The sequence below is a fragment of the Anticarsia gemmatalis genome, chromosome 2 (assembly GCF_050436995.1).
Source record: "Anticarsia gemmatalis isolate Benzon Research Colony breed Stoneville strain chromosome 2, ilAntGemm2 primary, whole genome shotgun sequence".
In the NCBI taxonomy this organism is placed as follows: Eukaryota; Metazoa; Arthropoda; class Insecta; order Lepidoptera; family Erebidae; genus Anticarsia; species Anticarsia gemmatalis.
Genome location: NC_134746.1, coordinates 13171138 through 13190434, shown reverse-complemented (window position 1 = coordinate 13190434; position 19297 = coordinate 13171138). Strand labels below are relative to the sequence as shown.

The following is a 19297-nucleotide window of genomic DNA, read 5'->3' as shown; positions in this document are numbered from 1 at the left end:
AAGTTTTTCAGGCGGCTTTTGAATGCCAGTGTTCTAAATTCTTACATAATGTATAAATCAGAACAATCAATTACTCACCGAAATTTCCGAAAAGCGTTGGTGTTTGAATTAATTGCACGTCACACATCTACAAAACCTGGGGCCTTTGGCCGTAGTGGGGCATTATCCGGCCTTGCACGGCTTTGTTGCTGGCAAAACCCATGAACGCATGCGACGCATATGCGTCGTATGCAAAAAGCGCACGACCGCGTTTTGCAAAGCGTGCAGGGTCTCTCTATGCCCGTTTACTTGTTTTGAGCCACACCACAAATTTTCACTTGGAATAAAATTAAAATAAGTGGGAAAGTATGGATAATACTTTCCCAAACTTGTTGTGACAAAAGTAGCTGTTATTTCACTACGTTTACCGACATAGTACTTGAAATATTTCTAAGAAGCAGTCTTATTTTCTGATTGAGTTTAACACCTTCACACTTTTTTGATAGTACCTATCTATGTAAAACCAAAAACATAAGTTTTAGGTAGCACTGTTTTTTTGCAGCATTTAAGTGTCATATTTCTATAACTGTTACTCCACATTTACTTAACAAAGAACTATGTAGTTTAATTTATTGTTGATAAGCTCAACTTATGGTAAATATAAAATGTTTGCCTCATACAGCAATAGTCATTCTAATCCTTGAAGAGATATGAAGCCTATTTGAGTTAGGGTGGGAGAGTGGCAGCTGATAGTGGTACTTTTTATAAAATCAAGTTGTGTGTATAAAAAATGTATGGTGTGCGTAATTGATGTGGTGCGTGATGGCGTTGTGTTTTTTTTGTAAATATGTTGGGGGCATGTGATGATTGTGTTGTTTTTTTTTAATTTTAAGTATGTTGTTTTATTTCAAATAAGAAAGTAGTAGTTAGTAAAGAGTATTCATTTTTATATAGTGGCACACATTACATGCCATGTTTTATCTACAATTTGCTACTTATGATAGAGAAAATAAAGAAAATTTGTTTATCTTAGACTCATTTTTTTTAAATGAAATAACTGCCTAAAACCCCCAGTCTGTGGAGCAACCGGGAGTCAGTTGCACAGAGGAATGGATGTGTATAATCTTCATACACACGAAAGGATTCATACTGTCAAAAATGAAACAAATTGTATTTTAGCTTAAAGTTTACTTAAATACAAAATTAATTAAATTAACATTATTTTATTTGTGTTCATCTCCTCAGCAGCTTTATTGGTAGTACAGTTCCAGGTTCATGCCATCATGGATCTCATCTGTGAAGTTCAAGTTCAGGAAATAATCAAATTGAAATACGACAGCATCTATACTAATATTATAAAGCTGACGAGTTTGTTTCTTTGTTTGAATGGGCTAATCTCAGAAACTACGGGTCCGATTTGAAAAATTCTTTCAGTGCTAGATAGTCCATTTATCGAGAAAGGCTATAGGCTATTTATCATCAGGCTACGACGGATAGGAGCAGAATAGCAATAAAAAATGTAACAAAAATGGGGAAAATCTTGACTCATTCTCTCTCTTATGTGACGCAAGCGAAGTAGCGCGGGTCAGCAAGTAGTTAATAAAGACAATATTCAATTTAAACTAACAAAGTTTCTGTATAAAGTGGAATAATTTACGAATGCCTATCATTTTACTATTATTAATTGAAGCTTTATCAACAATATGGGATTATTGTCAGATCATAATAATAATTGTCCTTTTAAATGGATCTTCTTAAATCATATTCATAAACTCGTAAGCATAGTAGCTTTTTTATCAGAGGGAAATCTGAAATACCCATTCTCCCAAAGGCCGAGCATTCAGTTTTCGGATTTCTACTGTCTATAACTTAGGATACCTTGCATCATAGCCACTGACACCAAATGGTAGGTATTTGGTACACTTTTTTATACTTAATGAGTATTACTATGCCTGTAAACGATATATATGATTGTATAACATCACATATCACAGATTATTCAGTATTTATTTCTATACATTACAAAAGTATCAGAATTATTCAGTCAAAATCAAATATTGGAGGTATGACTATAAAAAATGCGTTTGTTAGTAGTTTCATCTTGTTATAAGGCGATCTTTACTGTAGCGTTGTTTACAAAAGGATACAATCTGATAACTTGATGTGGTCTTTGAACACAGTGTACCACTTTTTAAGCACAATTTTATCGTGTCGTGTGCCTGTCTGTGCTGCTATTAACTTTTTCAGATCTCCAACGGTGTCATCAGGGTTGCATTTTACTCGAACTTTCTTCCCAAGTCGGTCATTGCATGTAACCTCAAGCATTGTCTGTAAAATAGGTTATTGTTTGAGAAATATACGTAGAATTGATAAACTTTAGATATAATATAATTTATACACTTTGTAGTTTAAAATACATTATATTTACCGGACTTTAGTACTACTTTTTTATCGTTAAAACAAGTTAAACAAGAACAACAAAATATTTTTGCAATTTACGACCAAATGACATTACGTTTTGTAATCTTCTTACAAAAAATCCGCAACTTTTGTTATTCAATTAATCAAAAATACTTCGAAAAATAATATTGTTACTGTTTTATTAATTTAGTATAATATATAAGTAATAAATTGAACCACGATTCACTTTTGAAGGACTCCAAGAAGGAGGATTTTTATTAACTTAGAGATCTTTAATATTTCCAATTACTAAACGCTCATATCATTTTGACGTTTATCGCATCCCATTCTAGCTCAAAATCAAAACATCCTGTTCGTTTTATTCCATATTATTGTAAATTACCGCTGTAACTCATAAGATTTCGGCTAAGAACTGAATAATATAAAATATAATTAAAACTCAAATACATTTATCAACTTACGACATTAGGTAATTGATAATAGCCGAAAGATAATTAGTTGGACAGGAAGTGTATTCCAACTGTCCACACGTCATTCGACGGCGAACGACTGACGTGACGGTTCCGACGGCAGTGAAATATCATTTTTTAGTGAATGTGCTTGTGAAACGGCTTAGAAAAATGCAAATTCCAAATGAATATGTGTCTACAGCCGAGGACGTCGCAGATCAGGTAATTTTCACTATGATTTATACTGTGTAGAACCTAGTATTTAAGTTTTAAATAGATGATTTGGAATCGTACTTTGGATGGGATTGTCACGTCACCGAACTTATTTTCTTGTTGGCGCTTCTTGAATGAATTGAAACGCATATAAATGATAATATACATAGTTCGGTGAAGCGTCTGTGTAGTTGCCAAACTTTGAAAAAATATTTTATCTGATTGTTCACTTCATGTTCAGTGAAGAAACATGAATTGCATTGCAAAATACAGTCCTACAGATGTCTCACCCTTTAACCTACTTATCTTTTGATTTCATCAGTTAAATTCATGTTGGAACACATAAATCAGTAGCTATATTAATGTAATACATTATGTCTTGCTGTTCTAATGTCTAAAGTTATGAACAACTTGATTTCCCTAACAAGTTGTCAGTCAATAATGAGATAACTCACAAAAATATGTTAATTACTATCATTAACTAATTAGATTTCATTAATAATTAACTGTAATACCACTAGAGTACAGTTATACTCATTACCAAAATCTTAAATGCATACATTTTCGCATTAGACTGTACTGTTTGAAAGTAGATAAAGTATTATTACAACATTGATATGCTATGCACTAATAATTATGTTTAAAAATTCAATTCAAAACATTCAGTAATAAACTTACTTCTATGAATTTCCCCCATAGTAATATACATAACATATTTAATTTAAAAGTATTGAAATTTGAAACATATTGTTGGGTGCAGTGAGTGAAAGAATCCAATTGGAATCCAAGCAAGATACCTTTGCCCAACTATGAGTCTTTCTAACATAATAAAAAAAAAGCTGTCATAGATTTGCCTAATTTTATTTTTGTTAAATTCCCTTGATTTTATCTGTGACAAAATAACTGATCAAAAACACTATAAATTGTTTAATTCTATTTATTCATACCGAGTCAGCATATTAATTCTGATTATGTATGACATAATCAATAAAAATAAATAATACAGACCAAAAACTATGCATCATGATGATTTTGTTTTTTTTATAACTTTTTATAATTAATTTTGTTTTCTACAAGATTTGTTTATGCCAAATAGTACAACAGTAGTTGCTACTACAAAATATGAAGCTGTGGTTTACCTATTTATTGGTAGTAGTTGTGTTATCTTAGTGTGGATAAAGTTACAATATAAAAAACTTTTTATCTCTAGCAGTAGTAGCTGTTAACTTTATTCCTAATATTGTTATCAATAATTCAATATTGTGCACATTTTATTTTATTGAATTTTATTAATGTTTCTGGAGATATGTGTGTATTTTAAATAATTATTACTTTCTCCCACTACATGGAAAACATAATGAAATCTTGATGTTTAAAAATTAGTTAACAAATTTCTTGGTGTTTCAATGTTGTGGACCCAAGGGCTAATCCCTTTCTTGCCCTAGTCCAGTAGTGAGACAGTAATGGCTATTAAAAAATATATTTTATACATCCAATATAGTGTACCTAGTTTTACATAATCATTAAATCAATTTTTTTATATGTTTATGTTATTTTTCTAAAGTCTTCTTGTAAACAAGTTTGATTGAATGAATAGTTTTAAAAGTAACAAGTTCAATAGTAAAAATGTCACTTTTTAATTAACATGAACACAAAATGATGTGTTACAATAGGAAGTGAATACACTGAGTACCATGTCACTTTTACTTTTTGCACCTTTCACTTATATCTGTACATTTTGAATAGTTCATTCATTATTTTGTTCTATTCATGTATGGTGGGAGAAGAGTGAGAGGATGCTGAGCCTTTAAAAACCTCTATTAAATTCTGAATGGATGTGAATGAAGCAAGAGAAGTTTGTTTGCATTTTTTTAGAAGTATTCTGTCTATGTCTATGGAAAGAACAGTGTGATCTTATGTTTAGAATAGATCAGTCTTATAGTATCCTATTTAAACATTGTAAAAGTTGATTTAATACATATTCTATTATATAGTCTGAATAAGACTATCATCTAGTTGCATCTAATCTTTACAACTATATACTAACTATACAAAAAGACGCTTTATGTTTGTCTTCTAAGCTAAATTGCTTGGCTGGTTATAGTGATTCATTTTAGTATTAAATTCTACCACCTAAATATTTATTAGTAGAATAAATTAAGTACCAAAGAAATAGGAAAAAGATTAATAACTTTATTATTGGATTAAGTTCCAGATAAAATAAGGTTTTATAAATATCCCTTTAATCAAATATAGATAATAAATTGTGTGAAATATGAATGATTATGAAACTAAAGTTGATGTGCTTTATCTTATCTCTCTAAATTTACAAACATTATTATGTAGAATTATATGTATTATTACATAATGTACATTAATGTTACCTAGTGTATTTCTCAATATAAGATATATCTTATAGTAATTTGATAATTAATTATACAATTTAAAATAATTACTAGTCAGTTTTTCAGTTAGATAGTTGTTGCTGTATTTGAAATGGTAATTGTTTTTTTTGTTTTCACAATATAAGTCTGCAAATTATATTCTGATTTGTTGGTTAGTGAATGAATACCAATAATAATTCTTCTTCATATATTGGGTATAAATTTTAATTTATTTTTTATTTAAAATAGGTACTATGTGAAGTGCATTGTTGGCATTGTTGAAACATATTTTGCATATTTCAATACCGCTACCACAAGTACCTGGAATATTTCGAATCAAATCTCGATCTATACTGGCACCTCCAACTCGTAAACGAAATCACATTAAAGGCGTGATATTAGGAGCTTCAAACTACGTGTCCGTATTCTTAGCTAGCTGTGTAAGATAAGTAAAATAATATAATAATGTATAATACGAGAAAATTATCTTTATCTTTCGTACAGCCTTTCCTAATACACGTCTTAAAGCTCGCCGTTGCAGTTAATTTAATATTACAGTCGTAAAGTTTTATAGATATTCTATAATATGACGAAAGCATTATGCATTCGCCATCGCCAAACTAGTTTTAAGCTGCGACAGTAGGTGAAAGTGTGTTACAATTGGCCCGCATAGCAACTAAATTATTCATATGATCGCTTTCTTCTATGAGAATTTTTGCAAGTGCTTTTTTGTCGTTGTAATTTTATACGATCAATGTTCTTATAAGTCAAGTGCAGCAGCTGTAATTCCCGCATGAAATTGGCCGTTTATCATTTTGATTCTTCCAAATATTTATTTATTTATTGGAATTCCCTGTAGCCTCCGACTGTGTCTTTTATGGAAGTAAAATCAGAATAGCGGTAGTAAGTTACAGGTACATATCTAGTAATATCTACCTTAATTATGAAGCCCAATAGCTTTCGACCACGTCATTAGTTAGTTTTATGACCGCATGTGAGAATGCGTGTCGACCGCTCTCCTCTCTACTTACTAAGATATGAATAACCCCTACCATAGTTATTCGTATTTCGACGGTAAGAAGTAGATACTAACGCACCGCTTCGGTACTTTTTTGCAGATGACTTGAATAAAGTTTCCTTTTTTACTTTCGATTTCATATAAACATTACTCATAGACATTTCGTCACGATTGAAAATCAAATAAAGATAAAAAGCAACAGTATTATTCACCAAGTTATTGGTAGTTAATCAGTTAAACGGTTGTAAAACTGTACATTTCAATGTTCGCATGCTTGTGACGAATTGAGCAATGAGTATCTTATTCGAATAAAAACGTTGGAACAATTTGTTCGCGAGGCACGTACTGTGAAACAATTAGAAGTATATTGAATCTATATTGGCAGTATGCATGTCGTACGCGTGTTTTAAATAAAAAAAGAAAAGTACGCCTCTATGATGTCAAATAATGTCAATGTCATTAAAGACGCGATTATATTTATCCCGCGCTTTTGTATAAACGAAGTTTTTTCATCGCTTAGCTTTGCAACAGCAAATCAGAAGCATTTACTTTTCCAAAGGTTAAAAAGACAAACTTTTCAAATAAAACTAAACTTGAGTATTAGGTCTATTTGTAGAAACATTCGATTCACTATGTCCGTACGCAATGTTTTTCTTGCCAATGCAACATGCATTTTTCTTTCCAGCCGGAGCTTTATTTTAATGATGAATGAACTAAAGGCCGATATTTCAAAATAGAGCTGGACTTTTCTAGCATTCGTTACATGCCAACCGAAATCATTCAGATCTTATTTGCCTGCCTGTGAAATACCATTGTTTTTACTCTAGAAAAACGCATATTTTTATAACGGCATTATTATTGACAAACAATAACGTAGAATGGAAATGATTGATCTGTGAGTGACCGCTGGGCTATGAATGAACTTCCTTTTGTGTGTTAGTAAATAAATGAAGCAATCAACATCATTCATTCGTTCTCTCATTCTATAGTTCTCTTTCGTATTATTTACAAATTCTATGGTACTGTATACTGCCTAGTTCAAACAGGTAACTAAACCGATCATTTTTTTTCGTAGATTGAGTTTATAAACTGCAAAAGAACGTAAGCAAGTTTTTTACGTGGTTATTATCATCAGGCCTTAGGTCAAACAGAGATTTTGGGTTTTTCTATTGAGAATTCCCCAATTTAACTGGGTGAGCTTGAAGTTTATCTGTGTAATTGCCAGTCACGGGTTTTTTTTTTATTTTCTAAATTTTATGTTCCTCTACGATAAGCATTGGCTAGGTAGCCTAGGTTGTTAGGGAATTTAGAATAACTATGCAATATTTTATTTATAAAAAATCGTCATATCATGATCCCTATGCACGGAAAATAATAGAGACCGACATAATCTGTACATTTGTTCTACGTTTTACAAGTATAGACCCTTACAAAAAACTTTAAATGAACTACTTTACCAATGAGGAATATCTTTTTCAGGTGATTCGCAGAGGCAAAAATGTCCTGCCAACGGTGGCGCGACTGTGCCTCATCTCCACATTCCTTGAAGATGGTCTCCGCATGTGGTTCCAATGGTCCGAGCAGCGCGACTACATGGACATGTCGTGGGGCTGCGGCAAATTCCTCGCCACAATGTTTGTTGTGAGTACCATATCCATTTCTTAGATAAATAAATAAATTTAACCCATTACTGTCCCACTGCTGGGCAAGGGTCTCTTCCCGTAATGAGGGAGGGGTTAGGCCTTGAGTCTGACTCATTTCTTAGATACTTCATGTTTTTTTTTTATTACAGGCTAAGTTTATACACAAAAGGTCAAGAAAATGCTTGCGAAACGTGTATAGAAAATGGTGTATTGTGTTTGTAGTCGTTGGATAACTAAGATACATGAAAAATGACGTTTGTAAGACTAGGTATAGTCTCTCGTTTAGTTGGGAAATTTAGTTCCAGAGTTCAGCACGATGAAGGTGGCAAAAAAACTTAAATGTATGCAAAAAAAAAAAATAACATTGGATACGTCACAAGATCGTCTGGAAGCCAGGGTATTATCTCGTCTTGCTTTCGTTCTTAAATCTCTTTAGCGAATAGCTCATAAGGTTCCGTTTCGCGAATTAAATTGGTTTACAATAAGATGCGTTGACACAGCTCGATTCATATCTACATAATGATACCCGACGACCTTGCACCGAGTCTCGTTCAGACGGTGTCGTAAAATTACCAGTACCGATATCAGGATTATTAAATAACTGAAATATTACGACACACGGTATTGCTACTGCCAGCATGTAGAGAATTCGCGAAATTCGATATGATTCTTTCTCTTAAGGCAAAGTTCCGCGAGGCCAGGTGCCTTTATTGACTAATGACTGATTCTCCTTTCGTATTTTGTCAACAGTCATCAGACGATGAAAAAATAGGCGCTTAGAATAACCAAACTAGATCTTCAGACGCGTCTAGTAAAAAAATGTCGGTACCGTACGGTACTAGTTGGTTAAAAATGGCGCTTATATTTTTTATAATTTCACTTTCAATAGCGAAACTGACTCGCGAAACCGGTTTCATAACGAAGCCTAAAAGTGCGTAATAATTGCTTACATAAAATACCAGTTAATACTTGACACAGATGGAACTCAAAATGGAGGAAGATATAAGAGTTTTTATCTATTCAATCCATTTAAAATACTAGTGCCTACTTTCAAATCGTACTAAAATGTAAAAGTAACGAAGTTTTGGCAGAGTTGAAAGTTTATATTTTGAAAAAGAACGTGAGCTGATTGATATGGATATCCATTTCAGGCGAGCGAGATTACATATTGCGTTTACTGAGAAGTTTAGACAGTGTTCGTTGTTTGTAAAGTCCTTTTCATATAAGAACAATTCTTAGTGCGGAAGTTGTCCTCTTCAAGGAAACCCGACAAAAATCTTGACCACTTTTGACAGTGCGTGTCAAATTGCAGAATCATTTCCTATCTGAAATTCATAGGAAGCACCTCAATTCACATATTTCCTATTCAAAAGCTTGCCAGTTGCAAAAATTGTTTGAACAGTCTGCATTTAATTACCCGCATTTTCCATAGCAAATATTCGTGAGCTGAATAATTGTATGATTATAAGATAAATACTGCATATTAATAGACGTTACATCATTACTATACGAATATCGAGTAATTAATAAAGACAGCTTACAGCTGGCTGTTAACTAGCCAATAACTAGTGCGTGCAAATATCATTGTAAAACAATGACAATGAAAATTATGTCTTCTAGTAATTTTTACCCCCGAGGCAAAATATGGCTGTAAAAAGTTTGCCGTATGTTAGGTATAGGTATCTATGTGCAATCGTGTCAGTGGCATCGTAACTAACTGATTTAAGTAATCTCGGACCTGTAGCGCGATTTTCTACAGCCGGTTCTCCCTTGGTTTCTGAGTAAATTTAACGGTAGTTTATCTATTCAATAGCGTTTTTTTTGTATAAGTTTTGACACAATTGAATAGATAAACTACCGCTAAATGTACCTCAGAACCCGGGGGTCTGTCGAGTGTCAAGAGTTTAACATTTGAAATGTACTGCAAAAATTGTTCCTACAACGCCTGTTAGAGGCGCTGATAAGATTTTAAAACAAGATTTTTCGATAGCTAGCCGGTTGTCGGTAGTCGATCGATAGTGATCGGGACTCTTGTGCACATAATGCAGTTAGTGTGGTAGATTTAAGTGATACATGCACTTCTCCTGTGTTTATTCCTTTATTGCTACATAAACCCGGTACATTTCTCTCTGCCGCGAAACTCGTATGCTCGAGCAAATTGTCGTTTTATCTACGCGTCACCATAGCAACAGCGACAATCGTTATTGTGATACTATTTCATAATAATGAACTGAAAAGATACTGAAATCTGTTTGGAAACTTAATAAAAGTGTGTAAAACGATGATGAAAATTTCCTAAGATACTGCAATGTCTATTGATTGAAGAAATACAAAGTTTCTTAATTATTGACCCTGAAAGTTTAACCTGAGAATGTCCATGAATTATCTTGTAATAATTGGCTTGCGGAAGACAGCCTATCATTGTAGAAACCACTGATTGCTCACTGCAGAATTCGAAGTTTAGTAATGCACATCTTACTTTCAAACGGTCACCCGTCCCAATACAATGTGTAGTAAAGGTAGCTTAACCTCGTGATTGCTAAGATGTAATTAGCTAAGAATGTATGCACTTTGTTTAACATAATATAAATGTAATGTCATTGTTTATAATTGCAGCATGCGTGTAGTAAGTGAATACAATAAATATTGTGTATTTGGCACCCACACCTGTTTGTACCGCGTCACTGATTTTAGCACTATGAAATTTATTGATGTTTTTTTGTGCACCTATTATTGTATTGTGTTTTGATTTGAAGGGCTTGCTTTTTTGTGAGATAAATAACTGCAAGGGCGAGCAACACGCACTTGAATTTATTCAAACGTTAGTGTCAATAGTTTCAAGTCGTTGGAAGACCATAGTCCGCTTCGAGATAACTGTTTACGTTGACAATAACTGAAGCTTTACGTAGTTCAACAAAAACAGAAATGCATTGCTAAAATACGACTACGTGGTTCTTTATCTATGGACTGACCGCACCAACGTTTGCTTACTCCTACCTCACAGATTGTTTACCAACTGATGAGCGATGACGAATCCTATTCAAATTATTCAGTTACAGTTGTGAGTATGGGTATGTGTGTATGTTTGTTACTCTTTCAAAAGTTTGTTGAAAAAGCTACTACACAGATTTTACTGTAATTTGGTACACTGACAGCTTGTTACCTGGATTAACATGCAGGCTTCATATTATTACCCCGGAAAACCTCATCACGCGGACAAAGTCGCGGGTAGAAACTCGTTGGTAACAAGCCAAAGATACAAGGAAGGATGTAACCAATCAATTTTGTATTAATAACCTTATTGTATTGTTAATTGTAGCAAATACAGATGATTGACCGACAATGGAGTCAAGTAAATATATCAGATTACAATACGACGTGTAATTAGTCTATTTTGTGGATAAATGTGGATATTTATCGTCTATAAATACAATATATTGTAATAATTGATAATACGGGTGGGATTCATTCAATAAAATAAGGAGCTACAAAACTTATTCGTAGATGTAAACTGCTCGTGAAAGTGAATGATGATGAATAGTTTTGATGTTTTTTGACGGATTCTCAATACATTATCTGTAAATAACATTGAAATTAGCCCTCCTATCTCGTAAAGAGTTATCTTAGGATGAAAAATTGCTTCTTAGAGAAGAAAATTGAACAAAGTTTTCATCAATAAAATTGCGATATCTTACGGTAACTCAAGTGTTACCTACCAGCTGTTGGTTTAGAATTTTAGATACTTAATGACATGTGTTATTCATCTTTATTCTGCTGCCTGTTTTCCCCCAAGGGTTAGTATCATTTGTATTTCGCAAATATAATTTGTTATTAAATGTAATTGGGGCGAGGTTATTGCCATTAACGGAAGCTTATCAAACTGTTACTGAGAACGTCACAATAAAAAAAGATAATGACGTGGATTTTTGCTACTGGCAAAACCACGTAATTTACAAGATTATTGGTGTAAGGCTTGCTACATACACATTCGTTTCAGCATTAATCAGCCTGCAAAACTGAATATTTATACTATCTATACTAATCTATACTAATATTATAAAGCTGAAGAGTTTGTTTGTTTGTTTGAACGCGCTAATCTCAGAAACTACTGGTCCGATTTGAAAAATTCTTTCAGCGTTAGATAGCATATTTATCGAGGAAGGCTATAGGCTATATATCATCACGCTACGACCAATAGGAGCAGAGTACCAGTAAAAAATGTTACAAAAACGGGAAAAATTTTAACCATTCTCTCTTATGTGACGCAAGCGAAGTTGCGCGGGTCAGCTAGTGTATAGATAAACCCGATTGGCACAAGTCGAACAAGTGAGTCGAGTCGGTTTTGTTTTAATATTGCCGAACCGAATGTGTGTAGTGACCTAACGGGGGAAAAAACAGAAAAACGGTTGGTTAGGTTATCATAAAGACATGTTATGAGATTTGGGGCTTCCCGCTGTGAGTCACTTATCGTAAGAGCATTCGCCTCTCTTGTTCTTTTTATTTGTCTTTGATTATGTTAGATAAAGCTATGTTTAGCTTAACTAGATAATATGAGGATTTACACTAAACTGCTTCTTCTTTTAATTTCATTGGGAACATTTCTAAACTAAGATGACCGGTGTTTGCGAAGGTTAACAAATGGGTTTTAATCATACGTACCCTATTCTGCGCGCTAATACGCTTAATTTAGGATACAATATTTAGGTTTTTAAGGTTGACGCTTTGGGGCAACATGAACTCTTATTTTTGCTTTGGTCTAAATTACACTAAATAGTCGGCACGTCGACCACTGTTTTGTAAAAAATTGTCGCCAAAACTTGCTTGATTTACTGTTCATTTACATTAACAAGCTATGAGCATCAATTACACTAATCCGTTACATATCTTTTATACTAGCCCTCTTATTCATAAAATAACATTTGAAGCTTAGCTAAATAAAAAAGAGAAAACATAATATATAGTAGTTTTCTAACTAAAATGGGTTTATAGTGTGTTTATGACATATTTTATTATTATTTATTTTATTATATATTTTAGGGTCTAACAATAAATCGTACCTTGCCACTGTCTACTATAATCATGTATCGATTCAGTTATGCATTATTGAGTTCTAATTGAGTCCTAGCCGACTGAGTTACGAAGGACAAGCCGCGATTACTGTTTACGTATTGATAATGAGTTAATGACCGACCTAACAATTATACACTGCTTCGAATAATCTCAGAATAAACTTATACTAATTATGACATCATTTTTAATTTCATAGCATTCGATTTCTTTTGCTTTCGCACATTTAACAAACATAATAATTTTGGGACAACTCACACACGGTCATCTGATTCCAAACTAAGCAAAGCTTGTACTATGGTAACCAGATAACTCATATAAGTACATACTTAATATACTTCTAAATACATACTTATATAGAAAACGTGAACATAAATGTTTATTGGGGTGGTCTTACGGGATCAAGATGATTTTATTAACCATGGCCAAATTGTAATATAGCATCTGCTTACGTGCACGTGCGAATACAAGCGTATACGTATTATGCGTACGACGGTGGTACATAGGTTTTTTCAACTGTCAACTATCAGAAAATATTTACAGACCTATATTTATATGGTGATAGTTTCTTTTTTATGGTTATTAACCTTATACTTTGTTGTTTACAGATAGTAAACTTAGTGGGTCAGCTAGGAGGCTGCGTGATGGTGCTCGGCAGGCTGAAGGTGGACATCGCGTGTGGAATCCTCTTCTTCATCGTTGTACTCCAGGTAACAAACATATACGTAAACATATTTATTACGAGAGATTCCTTTACACTTAGAATGGTTTGTTTATGTTATTGCTTATCTTTAGGGCTAATTTTACGGCATATGGATAAGGTGTTGGATACGCTATCCGATAGTCGACAGAATGAGTGATAAATGTATGTAAGCAACTGTTAAAGTTCCACCTTATGAGCTTAGTAACCGATATACTAAGATCTAGGTGCTGAAAATAAGTTTATTTGTATCTAAATTAAATTCTTGAGTCCATGTCTAAGTCCTAACACAAGTATTTGAGGGTAATCGAAAGGGATTTAAAATCTTTAATTTTAAAACGTCGCATTTGCAAAAACATTTTACTCATCGTGCAATCTGTCAATCATTTTAATTACTTCACACTTCAAACACTTCCCAGGCCGTCATTTCCCTCTTACACAAATGTTTTTTCGTGAGAAAATACTATAATATAACACAAACGTACTATTTACCGAGTTAACGTAATTACATACACTTCAGAGATGTTTTAAAGTGAAAATGTTGCATGGTCATGGTCGCGTGACTACAATCTATTGTCTGCACAACGAGACATGTTGTTTTTTACCTAAATCATCCGTATTTGCGTAAATATGTTATTTGAAATTACGCTTCCTGGCCGCGAAATTATTAGGGAAGTCGTTACGGATGACCTTTAGTTTTTGTGTGAATTGCAAAAGACAATTATGTTTATGAATGGGTTTTGTTTTTTAATGCTAACCGTATATCTGCCGAAATAAACGGTGTAATGAAGAAAACGGTAAATGCAATAACGAGAATATAAATTGAAAAGTCTGCCTATTTACTTCGTGATAAGATATGAATTCTTTCAAGTCGAAATTCTTTAACCTTTTCATTTAAGTTTGCCGAAGTGTTGCAAAATGCATAACATTTAGGTATCTATCTGTAGAAGTCTCACAACTATTAAGTATTTTATACCTAATAAAATAAAATTATTTAATCAATATCCCAACCCGCCAGCGGCCAGCACTTCATTACGGGAGGAGACCTTTGCCCAGCAGTGGGACACTAATGGGTTAATATTTATTTTAGTTAACCATATACTGACTGAACAAATCTTACGTTCCAGACATTCGCATACAGCATACTATGGGACATGCAGTTCTTGCTGCGTAACCTGGCGCTGATCGGAGCCCTGCTGCTGGTGGTGGCGGAGGCGCGGGCCGAGGGGCGCAGCCTCTTCGCCGGCGTGCCCTCGCTCGGCGAGAACAAGCCCAAGACTTACTTGCAGCTCGCCGGACGTATTCTACTCGCTTTCATGTTCATCACGCTATTGAGATTCGAAGTTTCATTCCTACAGGTAAATTTATACTTTTAAACTTAAATCTGTTGTTTAGACTGTACCTTGATAATATCCATACTAATATTATAAATGCGAAAGTAACTCTGTCTGTCTGTCTGCTACTCAATCACGCCTAAACTACTAAACCAATTTGCATGAAATTTGTTATGGAGATATTTTGATACCCGAGAAAGGACATAGGCTATATATCATCACGCTACGACCAAAAGGAGCAGAGTACCAGTATAAAATCTTACACAAAAACGGGGAAAAATTTCACCCATTCTCTCTTATTGGACGCAAGCGAAGTTGCGCAGGTCAGCTAGTAGATAATATATTAGAAATGATGACAATACTTTTTAAAGAGTAAATATTGATAGTGTTATTGTTTTTACAATTTGTAACGGGACTTTGTGAAGTCGCTTTACAACCTGAAGCCAGGTTTTGCAATAATAGGGGCCTTAACCTCCTACAGTCCTTTTGAAATGATCTGATAGGTACATTCTTGATCTGTATGATTAGCTCTTAGCCATCAGAACTTAGAAGGCAGGTTCGAAGTTTTAGATACAATTTTCTATTTATTTTGCTACTAAAGTACGACTTAAAAGTGCACTTAACTTAACTTTCTTACAAAGATTATCTAGAGAAAAAAATCTAATAACATAACAATATTAGTAACATAACATCTATGTAAAAACAGTTCAAAATTACGCCTACAGCTTACCAAACAACCGTATGTAATGTTAAGCAAATCTGACGACGTTTCAAACTCACTGAGCACATTAGTTACCGGTCGCGTCACATCGTATTTGTGTACTACTTGTGTGACGTCACTGATGACCTATTAATATAGCGAATTTATATTTAGATCGACGCTTTATTGGTGTGGGTAGTAGTGTTAATTGTAGGTCATGGGTTATATGGGGAAATAGAATTTGGCTGATCAACTGATCATAGAATTATGTATAATGGTTATAAGAAGAACAAATCTAGCTACTGTAAGGCCTAAGCAACGCTTTACTAAAAGTTTAATAAAACGTGCCTAATTTAATCATTAACTAGAAGATAGGCAGAAAGTTGAGACTGTATAGTAAACGGCATTTGTGGGTCGAAACAAAAAAACCTGTATTTATCGGATATAGTCTACATGTTATTTTGTCTTCTTATGTTCTTAAATTGGTTGTTCTTCTGGTACCAATGGATAGTGAGTATTAATGGCTATAAAAAAAAAAAATTAACATCTTTTCCCGTATAAAAATCTACCATAAAGACTAATTCTTCTATAAATAACAACATTTATTAGAAAAAGCTGTGAGTTTCACTAAAAACAATGTTGTCATATTCGCAGATCGTCCAAGACCTGTTGGGCAGCATCCTGATGATCCTGGTGACAGTGGGCTACCGCACCAAGCTGTCGGCGCTGATGCTGGTGCTAGTGCTGACCGTGCTCAACCTGTACCACAACGCGTGGTGGGCCGTGCCCTCCTACAAGCCGCTCAGGGACTTCCTCAAATATGACTTCTTCCAGGTAACACATAGTTTTGATAGAAATTTCTAGAATTGACTAGACTATGCAGAGTTCTACGGCCTAAATAATAAATTGAATCATAGTTATGTAAACCTTTTATGAACTTAACAAGCAAAATATAATTCCAGTGGTCCCCTTTATGTAATAGTTGTATACTCTTTTTCGATTCGATTCGATTGTTTGTTATAGTGTATAACCTATAAAGAATGGGTAACAAGCGTATAATTTTATAGAGCGTTTACATGCTGTTAAAATTACACGTTTCTTATAGTTTTATAGTTACATTTATAGATAGATTTTATAGCTTTTTGTATATAATCATAACCAATCTATTGAAATATAAACTAGCGCATTATATCCTGCCTAACCTAAATTCCTCTATTTCAGACGCTATCAGTGATCGGCGGTCTCCTTATGATCGTGTACCTCGGGCCGGGCGGCGTCAGTATGGACGAACACAAGAAGAAATGGTAGAAGTGAATGTTCCGTGTATGCACAGTGAAAGACATTTATACTAATCATAAGATTGTTATGGTGCGAGACGAAAAGAAAAATTTTTTCATACAACAATTTGGTGTTTTTGTGACAGTCTGACTAGTCGATTATTCGTGAATGCTGAGCTTAATTCCATATCCTGTAAGGGCTAAAGCATACCTCCAAATTGCACTAATAACTAAATCAACGCCATCAAAAATAGACCTTATAACATGAACATACGATCGAAATTGACGATTTCAAAAAGTTGATTTATGCCCGGCTTCTGAGGCACGTTTAACGATAGTTTACCCATTCGAACTGCCTAAATGTACCTCAGAGACCGGAAGTTAGTTTTTTATTGTATTTTGTAGGTATGCAACAAGCCATTATGTATATTCTGAGCAGATTACTGTTATATGAGTATGTTACAAAGGTTTGTTTGTCTACTATAAAATGAGATCATATGGGAAGAGGATTTTTCTTGATGCGCCAGGTGGCGCTACTAGCGGCGAAAAATAACGAGAGGGTAACTATGCCTAGCCTTTGAAATGAACTTAACAAAAGCTAATAGCAGCCCATTTTATAAAAGAAAACTATAGTAGACTCTCAGTTGTATATTTCTTTAAAAAAATATTACTATTTCAGACCTTTGTAAATATATTCAAGTTTTTAAATATACACTTTTATGAGTAAACTGCCCATAATATACAAGTAATAATTGGTTTCATAATACTTCACTAACAGTGGCGAGGTTAGCTAGGCATTATAATACCCTATAGCCTCTGAAAAGACGAATACCTAGAGACTGCGTGTGAGGAAAGCGTAACATACCGTACTAGATAAGAAATATGGGAGCAAAGCAGTCAATAGCTGTCTATAGTCAAAAGAGCTCTTAAAAAACCTTTAATCGTGTTTTGTAGTGAAATTTGAGCATTTATAAGTGTATTATTATGCTTGGCTTTCCCCATTTCAGACTATGGTTACGCCACTACACACTAAACTAAACCAACTCCACACAATTTGGTCGATAACATACACTTTTTATAAAATTCTTAACACGATTATATGATTTTTATTGTCAATTTTATATATAAGACTAGTATTGAGCACTTTATTATAGTGTTGTGAATTCCGAAGCTTATCTCGCGATAACGACACTGCGTGGGTGTTGGGTTTACATAATATCGATAATGTACGATAAAATGTTATTGAGAATTATGAAACACGACTACTGCACAATTTTTGTATTGATATTTTTGTCGTATTGTGAGGTTAGATCCTAGAATGTAATTAAGTCAGATTGCAAGGTCTTATGTAATGATCTCTGCATATTCTTTTACTGAAGGAGTTTAGGGCGAAGGAACTGCGGTTCCCATAGTGCCATTATGATAAAGTATGAAGGTAACAAGTGAAGTTTTCCCGCGCAGTGTTGTTATCGTGTGCGCCAAATCAGTAACCTCATCTTCCCGCCCGCATAGAAGTGATATTTTCTTAGCGGACTGTTGTATAATCGCGTGTAAGTGTATTTACTCAGACTGAACTTAGTCCCGCTTTCATTTTCTATTAGCGTACATGTTTCATTCCGATTGTTTTTTTTTCTAAATGTTGTGATTCAATGTAAATATTTATATAAAATATATACTATTTTGTACTTATTGACTGACCGACGACAGATCTTTGAAGGTAATCGAAATGCTCTTTTTATTTACAATATTCCAGTAGCCTAAGTAAAACTTTGGCATCACAATTTCTGATCTGTGCTTCATCTTCCCTGTAGTATCTAGTAACGAAACATAATATTGAATGATTTATCAAAAAGTATTTAAAAGACACATATTTTTGTATTATTATTTTTTATTTATTTTATTAAGTTGCAGTTTGGCCATAGGTAATAAAGATTCCTGAAAAGATTATTGTTCCGAATAAATTTTTATATAATAAAAGTGGTTTATTTTTTAACAGTGTTCATTTTGAACCCCTGAAAGCGTGACTTTTGATACTGTACTAAACTATAAAAACATATTATTAGCTATAAAATATCATACTGTAATGACTATCGCAAAAGCTATGTATGTATT

General features: G+C 33.6%; 2 protein-coding genes across 2 annotated transcripts; one reads left to right on the top strand and one right to left on the bottom strand.

The window, feature by feature from the left end:
- Positions 1 to 1128: 1128 nt before the first annotated feature.
- Positions 1129 to 2523, bottom strand: ubl (Ubiquitin-like protein 5). Its single transcript, XM_076123244.1, has 3 exons — positions 2408 to 2523; positions 2127 to 2307; positions 1129 to 1273 (listed from the first exon to the last, which is right to left on the bottom strand). The coding sequence occupies exons 2-3, from the start codon at positions 2302 to 2304 to the stop codon at positions 1230 to 1232; spliced, it is 222 nt and encodes a 73-aa protein (XP_075979359.1). The 5' UTR covers positions 2305 to 2307; positions 2408 to 2523; the 3' UTR covers positions 1129 to 1229.
- A 389-nt stretch (positions 2524 to 2912) lies between these two features.
- Surf4 (Surfeit locus protein 4) lies at positions 2913 to 19176 on the top strand. Its single transcript, XM_076133447.1, has 6 exons — positions 2913 to 3071; positions 7944 to 8105; positions 13783 to 13884; positions 15002 to 15232; positions 16563 to 16742; positions 17130 to 19176. The coding sequence occupies exons 1-6, from the start codon at positions 3021 to 3023 to the stop codon at positions 17214 to 17216; spliced, it is 813 nt and encodes a 270-aa protein (XP_075989562.1). The 5' UTR covers positions 2913 to 3020; the 3' UTR covers positions 17217 to 19176.
- The last annotated feature ends 121 nt before the right edge of the window (positions 19177 to 19297 follow it).